We start from the raw sequence: 12,668 nt of genomic DNA, 5'->3' as shown, positions 1-12,668 counted from the left end.
GTTTGAATGTTTTCAGTTGTAAAGGCTCTAGTCACTCACCATCATTACTGCAGAATATATGCTTAACTAGATTTTTATTTGCACTGTCTATGCATTGCTAGATCCTAAATTATTTAAAAAAAAGATATTTATGAGAGCACTCCATTACACTATATTTAACCGTATTTCTGATTCTAATATTACATTAGCTGTATCATTCACAGATGAACAGACCTTCAGGTCAGTTTGGAGGTTTGGGCCCCGGACAAGCCTCAGGGTCTGAAGGAGCCCCTCAGAGGACTCTGAGGCCCCAGCTAGGAGTTGCAGGTGCCGTGAGGGGCCCGACCAACTCTGCCACCAAGAACCGCACATTCCCAGCAGCAGGTCAAAATCAACCCGTGCAAGCCGTCAGTCCGGCCCCACAGAACCTTCAAAACACCTCTGGTGAGTGCATCGGGTCAGGATTTGTAGGGTTAGCTTCTACCGGTTAGCCTCCAAATTGGCCACCACTAGCTTTAAAAATTGCATTCCATGGGTGCCACATTACTGGTGGACATAAAAGTAAGTCGTCTACATAGATTGATGGATGATCTTATGACCTTGCAGTTTCCAAACTGGGAGCTAATCAACCAATCAGCATAGACGACATAATTTATGTCCATCTATAATGTAGCACGTAATGGCTTGCTTGTAAAAATGTGGCCAGAACAGAGTATCGATCGGATGGCATTTTTAAAGGTGGAAGCGTCCAGTTATGTACATTTTGGGCTAAAGTAGCAATAGCCTTGAAAGAATATTGAAACGAATGAAGGTGGTACTTTCTCACTCTCTCAAGGTCTAATACCTCCATGGGAGAGTGAGTGACTGGAAAGGTGCTCTAGAAAGATTCAGGTCATGCTTTACTTTTAGTTCTTCTGAAGATAGCATTCATTACTGAAGCTGTTACTGTTACTGCATTAATACACATGAACTTGCCATGAACTTCAGTATGATTATGATTAATAAATCATAAGCAGTGTTAAATGCTGAAGGTTATGATCCTTTGTGTTAATATGTTAATTTTTTAGCCAGGATCTCTGGAACAAAATTTATTCCAATTTAGTCAACATGAACAGAGTTCAACATCAACAAATATTAAGTAACATTAAATGCTTCAGTTAATGCTATACTGCTAGACTGTACTAGAATGTTTTATTACAACTCTACATTTGGTTGCCTTTACTTAAGCAATAAGCCCCGAGAGGCCGTAGGTAAGGCCGTAGGTAAGGGGGGTTAGCGCGTCGCTAGCGCGTCGTGCCTAACAATGCCCCTTAACTGTTGTAGAATCAGTGTAACCTACAGACTCGAGTGGCTTATTGCTTTTCTAAAACTATAAATACCTGGCAAAGTTTCATAAAGTAAAGACACAGCAACCAGAAATGGAACCGATTTATTCATAGATAATCACTCTTCCGCCAAGAAATATGTGTATGTACAAGGTGTATGTTTATGCTGCATTTTACAACGGTATCAAACACGATTCAGAAAAATCACAATCAAGGATCGGAACTATCAGTTTTACAAATTACATTTATTAATTTTGTAGATGCTTTTATGCTAAGCCAATTACAAGACTGTGCAGATAGACACAATTATACATCTGGATAACAGGAAGATGGTAAATGGAAACTGAAAGTGGTCCTGTGCTATTCCTGAACCAAGAGAACAGATGTCAGGTGTGTTTAGAGTAGGCCTATGGAAGGTTTAAGTAGGACAGTTTTACTCTCCATGATTGTGTTGCAGCTGTTTTGTTCAGAGACAGAGAGTGTGGACTGTAGGATTTCCTGACAGCATGTTGTTCTGGGAGCACTTTCATTAATTTATACATCAGTGCTGATCACTTCTCTTTGATCTCACCCTCATGGGAATGCTTGCGAAACATGGCAATCGAAGCTAATTAGAATACTTCCTCGGATATTTTGGACTTATCAGGTGCCTAATATCAAAAACATGAGGAAACAAATCTTCATAAATGAGAGTTTGTGCTTGTGTGTGTGTGTGTGTGTGTGTGTGTGTGTGTGTGTGTGTGTGTGTGTGTGTGTGTGTGTGTGTGTGTGTGTGTGTGTGTGTGTGTGTGTGTGTGTGTGTGTGTGTGTGTGTGTGTGTGTGTGTGTGTGTGTGTGTGAGAGTTCATGAGTTGACTTGAAAATTAGTATGTCAGTTCCCTAGTTGGTAGATAGGTGAGTTAGTGCAAAGTTCATATGAATTCATTAGTGATTTCCCCAGTGAGGGGTTTAGCGAGCACCCAAGTGAGTGAATGAGGGAGTCAGTGAATCTATAAGTGAATGAGGTAAATGTATTAATTCAGTTCATGAAGTTCATGAATTATTATCTGAACGGTCTCCATCAACTCCACCCCACCACACCACACCCGAGCCAGGCCCTTACCGTCTACAGGGTAGCACACCCTATCTAAACAACCTGAGGCCAAATCGTCTCATCTCCATGTGGTTATCGTGGTGCGGCAGCCTGATAATCCCCCACTCATGCATATTGATGGGTTCCCCTCACTGGCTTTCGCCTTCCAGTGCTGAGCTAGCCTTTGAAGTGCAAAGCAATTAAAACATGAGCAATATCACTATATTATTCTTCATGCTAGCATCTCTCTGTGAGTACAGACGTACAGAGTGCATCGCTCATCTACTGTATGGGTCTCTGCGCCCTTGCCAGGGTGCATACTGATGGTGCTAAACTAACTGCCTGTTTAAAGAGTTTACTTTTGTCGTGCAATGTTAACTTTTAAGGGGCAGTGGGAACCCTGCATGTGAGATTCAACCAGAACTAGAGTCAGCTTTTAGGTTAGTAGTCGATTTGTTCGCATTCTGGGAGAACTAATTTTCCTCACCTCACTGGCCTTGCACACCTATACACAAGGCAACACAACAGACAGCGTAACCATTTTACAGAAAACCTTGTGAATCATCATAACCACCATATCCTGCAAGAGACTCTATGGAATATATTTCAACCGTAGCTTTTCTCTATTGTCATAGATATTCCAAATGTTTCATGATTTTCTGTCATCAAACAAATGGAAGTGCATCAATATTTCATGCCTCCCCAATTAATGTAATGAGGTCTGATGTGCCACTCCAACAGTGGTCTCTTGATAAATGTTTCTTAGAAAGCTAATATATTCATACTCATGCAATTTAATGCTTGGGTGGAAAGTCTGCTGTAGCTTGTCCTGTGATGGCCATTAAAATCACATTTCTGTCAGAAAGAAACACCACTTCTACAGTACCTGATAATGCTTCGTGCTGCTGGTCTGAAATGTCTGAGACAGTTTCAAGACCAAGAACTTCTCAAAAACGGGTTTTTAAAATATTAATCGCTATTTCTCAGAGAGAGCCAGTGGCCTGTAACGCATGCACCCTTTGGAAGGGAATGTTTATGTGACACAGATCTCTGTCTGCCTGCTCACCCACCCGCCTGCCCGCCTGCCTGCACCACCAGATGGGTTTGGGGATCCATCCATCTTTAATGATCGTTTTCACGCCGCACACTGCCACGTTAGGCAGCTTGGTGACACCCGACAGTGGGGGGGGGGGTGTGACATGGTGTACAAGAAAGGTGTCTCTCTCCGCCACATGTGCAACAAAGAAGGAGGAGGGCTGTGCATTGTGGAGTATTTGTATGAGCTGACATGCAGGGTGTGTGTGATGAGTGGGTGGGCGGTTGTTACCACTCACTTTAGAACTGTGCGTGTTCACCCGTGCTGACATTGTTGTCTAATGAATGCCTGGCAGTGTGGGGACATGATATTTTTTTCTGACTGTGTATTTTTTTTTTCACGATGAATATATTAGCCATCTCTCCCCAGTACATTGTGCGCAGCCTTGTCTCCAAGCAGGAGGCAGAGAGCACGCTGGACTGGAGCCTGATGCCGCATACTGCATGCTGGCGCGGCAGCCTGGCATAGGAGAGAGGCTGAGCTTAGGCCCCCCAGCTGTGAAACAGGCCGGCGTATCATCCATCTTCGTTTCATCCCTTCCTACTCCTTCATACTCTCTTTCTCTACTGCGTTTGTGTCTGTGTGTGTAGTGTGTGTGTGTGTGTGTGTGTGTGTGTGTGTGTGTGTGTGTGTGTGTGTCTCCCTCTCACAAATTTAATCATAAAATGCTTTTGCAGGCTTTACTGAGTGAGATCGTTGTTGCAAAAGCCAAATGTTTAAGATATTATAAGGGGAACTATTATTACTAGTATTTATAAACCATTCAATTTTCCAGTTGAATTTTGTACATTGCTCTGAGGGGAGAAAATAGTGAACTTTCTTATATAACAAAATGCTAAAGATTCAAGAACATTAGCAGCAGTGTCCTATTAAACAAAATACTACCTTATATACAGTATACAGTACTGTATCATCCTTATGATCACATTCTGCATGCTTCATTGATTGCAGTTCTTGAACCTTATTTCCAGGAAAGTAGTTTGAATTAGCAAAAGGCATTCTAGAGTGTTGATATTTAACTGCACTGTGAAATGTTAGTGCTTGAAGTGCTTTCATGCCTAACAAAGACTTTTTGAACAGTCCTATTTTACCATGCTACTCAAACTAGGTTATTTGGCATTGCCAAAGAAGTAATCAAATTCATGAATTGTTCCTCTGATAACCAGAATTTTTAATAATGCCTTGTTGTATAAGAGCAATATCACACTTAATGTCATATAACAACACTGAGTCTGTAGCTTATAGTAGAAATTGCATTGTTCTATAAATCTCGTATATTGGGCCAATCTAGAGGAGAGCTTTTAAGGCCAGTGCAGACAGGGGTAGGGGAGTATCAATTTCACCTGGAGTGGAGTGAGGAACAGTTCATCCTCTGATTGTGAGAGGTGGTCACATTTAATCAACAAAGAACGCAGATGAAAGGGAGAATGGTGCCAGAGAACTGCGCTGTGCAAATGTGGTTGACAGTGGGAGCTTTCTGAGCCATTGTGCACTTTCTATTTATAGCAGCAATTTATTTCCCTCTGGAGGCATGTCACAGTAACAGACCTGCAGGAGGCCAGATTGTCTGCCTGCAGGAGTTCACGCCAGGCCAGGGATTTGGACTTTCCTCTCGGAGTTGATTTCCTCCTTAGCATACGTCTGCTGCTTTCCTCCACTCAGAGGCCAGAACATGCTGCTGAGTCAATGTGATGTTGAGCTATGTGCACTATAATGCAGTTCTCATAGAAGTATGCAAGTTGCAGGGTACTAATGCTAACCACATACTGGCATTAGCATGTGCATTAGCGAAGGCTACTTATTCTAACAAGTTAAATAGTGATTTCAGCATTCTTGTCTATAGACATGATACATTATACATTTAGTTGTATACATTTAGTTGTATACAGTTAGATCGGAGGTGCTCAAAAGTATTTGGGTGAAATATGAGAAAGTTGACTTGTGATTTATTCCTCTGGCCTGTAGACTGTAGAGCCAGAACTGTAATGCCATTTCACCCTGTCTCCCCAGGACCACAGGCAGACCTGAAGAAACCCTCTGGGAGTCTGAACTCCAAGTCCCAGCTGCCCAAACCATCTCTGTCCGGTCTGCGGCCCCCAGGCTACTCCCGGCTGCCCCCGACCCGTCTGACCGCCTTCGGCTTCGTGCGCAGCTCCAGCGTGTCGTCCGTCTCCAGCACCCACTCCGGAGATAGTGTCCGCAGCGACCCATGCAGACCAGCTCTCCGTAAGTGCCTGTGACATGAAAACTCTCTCTCTCTCTCTCTCTTTCTGTCTGTCTTTTTCTGTCTCTGATTTTCTCTGTCTTTCTCTTTATCTGATTTTTACTCTGGTTCTCTATCTCTCTCTTTTACTGTCTCTCTGACTTCCTCTCTCTTTTTCCATGTGCCCCCAAAGATACAGACACACTTCAACAAATCTGTGTATGGATAGTGTTCTAACTCACACCGCAACAAACCAATGTATGGATAGTCTTCTAACTCAGATATTGTGTCTTTTGAAGGAAAGACACTGGTTAGGCTTAGAAAAGCCCAATTTGGCACAGGAGAGAGAGACTTCCTCCCTGCCCCAATTTCACAGCATCAAACATTATTTACAGGTTTGCTCCTCAGCACAAAGCTCATCCTACACACGCTGTATTGCACTCCTTCAGAGAGGGAAATGACAGCATTCGCCACATGGGTTTTTAATGTGACCTACATTAGTAATGATAGTTACTTTTCCCCCAGTTACAGTTGACGTAAGCACGTCCCTCGCACCCCGTCTCCCCCAGCCGCCTGCGTCAGCATCTGTGTGTTATATCATCACACACTTTCATATCGGCCGGTGTGGAGTGTGTGATCTACCCGCTTTAAAGCCTTTCTTTCATTTCCGCCTGTGTAGAGTGAGTGATCTATCAGCTTTAAAGCCCCCGAAGTGAAAGGCAAAGAGCCCTAGATGAAAGAAGTAGGAGAGCTTGAAAAGAACTAATGAATATACACTACTGTGCGCAGAATTGAAGCCCTCAGTTATTGGTAGTGATGTAGCAACGCTGGATGGGTGTGCGTTTTATGAAACTCTGAAGAGGCTACATGAGTGATTTTTCAATTTTTGCACGACATTACTTTTTCATGAGGTGTTTGCAGCAGAGGGGTCCCAATCGACTTACGCTTGCCCTCGATGACCAGCACTGGGCGATGTGGAGTAGACTTGAAGGAGCCCACACGGGGTTTGAAGGATGATTCACATGCCTCATTTGCATATATATTCAAAATTCTGTTTTCCTCTGAAGCCCCTGGAATCCCTTGAGCCTTTTGGAAACACACACTTTACAAAAAAATATTGCCCTACTGGCAGTTGACTTAGTTATGAAAAGTTATCAAACAGATGTTGGAAGACTCAGACAATTCAAAGCAATTAGCTGCTATTGACCTTAGTGACCTGACCTTTGTGATGTTAACAAGAAAACATAATTGATGACAGCAAATTATTTGATGTTTACAGGGCTGTGTTTGTTCAGAGGTGGCCGGTTTCCCCAGAGACAATTCCAGCCTCAAACAGAGGGGAAGGGGTATAGACAGAATTCAAGGCACAAATTCAAATTGTCCCAGTACTAGCTTTGTACACAGTAATACTTGCTAATTGTAACACATTTAGAAGTACTGTATATACATATAGATGTTGATAAATTAATTGTACACATTTATTATTCTCCTCACTGTGTATACTATTTTTGTCTAAATGATGACCATTTAGAGTTACATACTGTATGCCAAGCATGCTCCCTCTAAAAAGCATCCCATCTGCATCTTAAACACAGATGCATTTCTTCCCTGTGGTTTTGCATAATGCATGGCTGTGAGCCTAATTGTCTAAGCAGGATTGATGCAGCCTATATCAAGGTGCTAACAACCATCAGGCCTCTCAAGGAGCCCATATAGGCAAAAGAGCAGAAATTGATTTGCCGGTCCCAGTACGATAAAGGGCTTGCGTGTAATTGGCTGGAGCAGGTTTGGAGTGGAGGGTGCGGAGTGAGATGTGTGGGCTGGAGTGATGAGACTGTCACATGTGTTTACTCAGCTGCAGACAGGATTGAGTTAAAGCTCAATATGTACTCCGATGTCCCCACTCCCCACATCCTCTGCCAGTCGCCAGATTGGTGACACCGCTCGGGAAATTGAATGTTTTTAATGGGTCGAGTCTCCCCAAGGCTGAGGATCTCGAAATCGATTCTGTTGTGGATTATCATCTGAAAACATCTACAATATCTGGGAGATCACACACAGGAATTATCATCTAGTGGTGGGGGAGATAGGCCTGTGTGTGTGGCAAAGCCTGTTGCTGGGACACATAGAAACAGCAACATCCCATAGTGGTGAAACCCTTGTCACTGGAGAACATCCCATCTACTGGATGTGCATGCCCTCTTTTCATCATCATTACTAGTTTTTTATTTTTTATTTTCACGACTCGTTTATTTTGTTGTGGTTTTGGTGTGCTCTCTCATGTAGTGTGTCAGTCAACAAGCACGTTTTAGGAAGCATCTCTACCCCTTTCTTCTCTTGTGGTGTGAGTGTGTAAATGGTTAAAGAAAGGATATGTCCTTCAGCCTTGGTCATATGCAAGTGTAGACAGTGAGAAGCAGTCTAGTCATAAAGTGCACTGAGGTTTGTTGTTCAGCAGTGAGGTAGAGCCAGTTGAGCTCTGTTAAAGGTTGTGCACACACATTACACCCTATATGGACAGCCTAGGGCATCAGTATATGTGAGCTCCCCTCCATCCAGGACTTGTATAATAGACAATGTGTCAGTTAGGCCCGGAGATAATAAAGTTTGATATAATAGATGGATTTCACTATGAACTTTGTTATACTCTTGTTTTATATTCGTATTTTCCCCAACTCTGACCTTCATTTCACGCTTCACTGATGTCCACAGAACAAAAAAATGGTGTATGAACACAATTTCTCAAAGCCTGTCAAAGAAACCAAACCTTTTCACATCGCATTCCCACATTCTGTGGCTATATTTAAAATGGAATCCCAAGTGGCATTGCATTTTGTCCTTCTCTGACAAGCAAGGGCACACAGTATAGAACAGAATGGAGGAATAATGTGTGTGTGTGTGTATGTGTGTGTGTGTGTGTATGTGTGTTTGTGCGTGTGTGTGTGTGTGTGAGTGTGTGAGAGAGAATAGAGGTGTTAAGATGTGTGAAAAAAGGACTAGAGAGAGGAGACCCAGATAGCAGTTGGCTGTCAGATCAATCTCAGATCTGTGCTAGGCCTGTTCCTCCATACATGCCAGATCTGGGCCAGATCAGAGCCGGATCAGAGCCGGATCAACCCTAGAGTCGGCTGTCATCCATTTAGATTTGGGCCAGATCAGTTCTATAGTTGGCTGTCTTCTATGAGATCTGATAGGAGATAGTCCTGGGAGACTGAGGAGAGAGACAGGTTCACGCAGAGGTTGATGGAGTGATGCACAGAGGTACCGAGACAGAGAGAAAGAGAGTGTCTGATGATGGTGGGATGCACGGAGGTACCGAGAGATGAAGAGAGTGTCTGATGATGGTGGGATGCACAGAGGTACCGAGACAGAGAGAAAGAGAGTGTCTGATGATGGTGGGATGCACAGAGGTACCGATACAGAGAGAAAGAGAGTGTCTGATGATGGTGGGATGCACGGAGGTACCGAGAGATGAAGAGAGTGTCTGATGATGGTGGGATGCACAGAGGTACCGAGAAACTAAGAGAGGGGCCTCCAGAGGCACATCAGACAGTTGTGAGAGTGCAGATGCTGTGGCACAGATCTGTCCTGTGATACACTCAGTCTGGTAGAGAACAGATGGTTTTACACACACAACAAAGGCGTAAAGGAGACTTAGACAAATCCAACAGCAGATATGGCAGCTGAAAGGATTTTGAATAATTAATTTTGAATAATCGCTTACTGAATTTGATTTGTTTCTAAAAAGGTTGAAAGAGACTTAAAACAACAGTGTGGATCAAATGTTACCTTGTAGTTATACAAACCAAACTTATGTAGAGCACTTTTGATCGAAACTTGCATAACAGTAATTGGAGTTATATAACATAACCTACTACAGAACAAAGTTTGAGTGAGTAGCCACTTTTGAATGCAGAGGAAATCTTGAGGAAATGCTGACAGATGCAGAACATCCAACTAGAAGCCCATTTGTCTCCATTTTATTCACAAATGACTCAACACTGCTGGATGGTTTTGTGAAAACCACCAAACAGAATATACTGTAGGGCACGTTTTGACATGTTTTATTATTCATAGAAATAACACACCAAAAATAGGTAACTGTTTTAACACAAAACTCTCCACTGACCTACAAAACCTGTTTGTGCTACGGTTGCCATGTATACACAAATGCTGACTTACTGTCATCAATAATTTATCTGTGAAATTTTTGGATTACATGCCTCTGCGTCATTTAAAGATAGCCTTGCCTTAGAGAAAATACTGTCAGAGAAAAACGTACACTTTTTCGGAAGTATTTGAAACCAGGTTTAATATAATCCATTTCTTTGTTGTAAACAAATCTATGTGTGTAGTCAGTGTAAAGAGGGATTTGTCTTGCCCTGAAGAGCACTCACTTCAACACTGAATCGGGAGTCATGCCAAATCTTTACAAGTACTAAACCCCGGCCCCACTCCTCAGGTTGCCTGCTCTGTTTTGGAGATGTGGTCCTGAGCTTTTCCACAGTCATCTACTGTATAATGCATGCCTCCTCAGTGTCTCTGGCCGGGACCCCAGCTGTGCTGAGCAGGCTGTGTGACTTACTTTTCCTTGCGTCACTCCAGTTTTGGAAACATCCCATTTCCTATTTGGTCCTCTGTCTATTTATGAGATTACTGCCATATATGTAGCCAATCACGCTGAACACATTTGTTATTGTAATCACTGACTGTATTAACAGTTGGATTTTACTGAGTCTGGGCTATCAGAAAACCAAACGTTGGTATTACTAATATCTGGGATCTATTTTAATATCCCTTCTCTGTTTGGGCATTAAGAATCAGACGAGATGTCAGGCATCATTTATATGAAGTGCTCAGATACTGCAGATAGTCATATCCTCGTATCTCAATCACGATAGAAATATGTTCTGATCAGGATGGTTCCAGAACATTCTCTAGAATTATCTTTGTAGCAGGCTATGTGATGAGTCACAAGAGTTTTGTTTCTACCAGTGCTTCTGGGCGCTATCTGTGCTTGTCAGTGACTCACAATGTACTTTGTAATGCACTAATGAGAAGAACATTAGAAGAACTGTGCAGCTTGGATGCGATAGAATATTGTGAACAAGGTCTGGATTAAATCCTCACCCAAGCCAATGATGTGACCTGTTACCCTGATCAGGTGATTTATTCTATCTGCCTGTTTGGAATTTAGAAGTTCAGACGAAGAAGCACAGATCCTTCCTGACCCGTCTCTTTAAATGTGTTGTTGGTCTAGGTTAGTAGGCATAGGGATTCCCTTCAGCGACATTTTTTTTCATTTGGTCACTAGCCAAGCAGCAGACTTAGCTTTGTCTCATAGCAGCGTAGCTTGGGGAAGCCTCTGGTCCCCAGTCCCCTCCCCTCCAATCCTAATAATAAACTAGTATTTTCCATAGGTGAAACTGTCATGATTGTGCAGGAGGACCCAAGTGCAAGACTCCACCAGGCAGAATTACAGACAAAACACAATTTATTATTAACACAAACTTAACATTTAAAGACTTACTACTTACATACAGGACTTTGACTAGACAAACAGAGAGACAATCCAACAGGGAACAGAGAAACAGGAGGGTAGAAATACACATACCAATTAACAGAAAGACAGAGGACTGGACGAAACCAACGAGACAATAACAGGGAACAGGTGAGGAGGCAGAAATGGAGGGAAAACAACAAGACAGGAAGCACAGATCAAATAAGGAGATGGGGCGGAGACAAAGACAGGTGACAGGCAGGGAACACAAAGCACATGGGGAACAGGCAAAAACAAACACAGGACAATACACAAAATGGCCACCAGGGTGGCACAAACTTAACCAGATCCTGACAGAAACCTTTCTAAGCAAAGTGTCAAGTGTCCATACCTTGTGGCTCGATAGTCTACATAAGCTTTCTACACCAGCAGCCAGTTTTAAAGTGTTTCTCTGTTGTACATTTGTAAGTAAACCAGTGCCAGGCTAGGCCTAGTGGTCTTCTAGACATCTCAGGCCAGTGAGTGTTTGCTTTTGCCTTGTGGTCTCTGGCCCCCAGACGTGTCAGTGCCGTGCAGCTGCATCGCTGCTTTTTCCTACGCGCTCCCAGCTCAGCATTTGTCTTCATTAGTCCATACGTGTCAGCAGTGTGCAATGTTTCCCGGCCACAATGGCCACTTCACATCTTTCATGTGAAACCAAAAAGTGACAAACAAAAAATCAATACTACATTAATTTGAATTGGATATCATCATAAACATAGATCTCATCTATCATGCCTGAAAAGGAACAGGTTTTTTATTAACCACTTTTTATAAAAATTGACATTTACTGACTTAGTAACTTGTCATTTGTCAACTCCGTCGGACACATGAAAATATGTTTTTTTGTGTGTTTGGTCAATTCAACAACACTCTAAAGTCTTTAAGTGTGTAGAAATGGTGTGCCTTAGCAAGGTTTAGTGATAAATTGCATTATATACACTTTTAATATCATTTTACATTGTTTTGAAATAAGCCATTTTAAATTACCTTAATTTAGTTTACTATTTTTTAATTTTTAATATATACAATTAGTTTTGAGCACACAAGACACTGATGCATGTAGATAAGTTGGTGTTTTAATGTATGAACACACTCAATTCAACGAAATAAATATACATTTTTTTATTAAAAAGAAAAACCTCCATCTTACGGTGTTGACACACAATTGACGGTGTTGACAAACTAATCGAGAATCAAACTAGTTTCACTAGAAAAATTTCACTAGTTTTGACATGGCAGTATCAAGGGAAAGAGTATCAAACTTCAAACAAAAAATGTTCTACAGGACCTCAGGCAAGTAAGTTCTATGATCTGTTCCAATTTCTCTCAGTAAGTAAGTACATATAGTGTTTTATCTGTCATTACTGCCTTCGGTGTAGAGCCAAGTATTAGATATTTATATATAATAGTTTGTCTAACCTGCGGGACTTGGACATTGGATAAGAGGTGTT

The 12,668-nt window shown here is 42.2% G+C and overlaps 1 protein-coding gene across 4 annotated transcripts in view; it reads left to right on the top strand.

Annotated features, from left to right (window-relative positions):
- The window catches only part of mtus2a (microtubule associated tumor suppressor candidate 2a), a 43,847-nt gene that overhangs the window by 16,612 nt on the left and 14,567 nt on the right, over nt 1-12,668 (top strand). For 3 of the 4 annotated variants that reach the window (XM_048228589.1, XM_048228574.1, XM_048228582.1), the window contains exons 3-4: nt 189-423; nt 5,483-5,698. In XM_048228589.1, the coding sequence (XP_048084546.1) occupies nt 189-423; nt 5,483-5,698 (451 nt within the window). The remainder of the gene's footprint in view (nt 1-188; nt 424-5,482; nt 5,699-12,668) is intronic. The other variant, XM_048228596.1, reaches the window with a different exon arrangement.

Source organism: Alosa alosa, chromosome 2 (genome assembly GCF_017589495.1).
Source record: "Alosa alosa isolate M-15738 ecotype Scorff River chromosome 2, AALO_Geno_1.1, whole genome shotgun sequence".
NCBI classification, from domain to species: Eukaryota; Metazoa; Chordata; class Actinopteri; order Clupeiformes; family Clupeidae; genus Alosa; species Alosa alosa.
The sequence above is the reverse complement of the archived record's forward strand: the minus strand, read 5'-3'. Positions and strand labels throughout refer to the sequence as shown.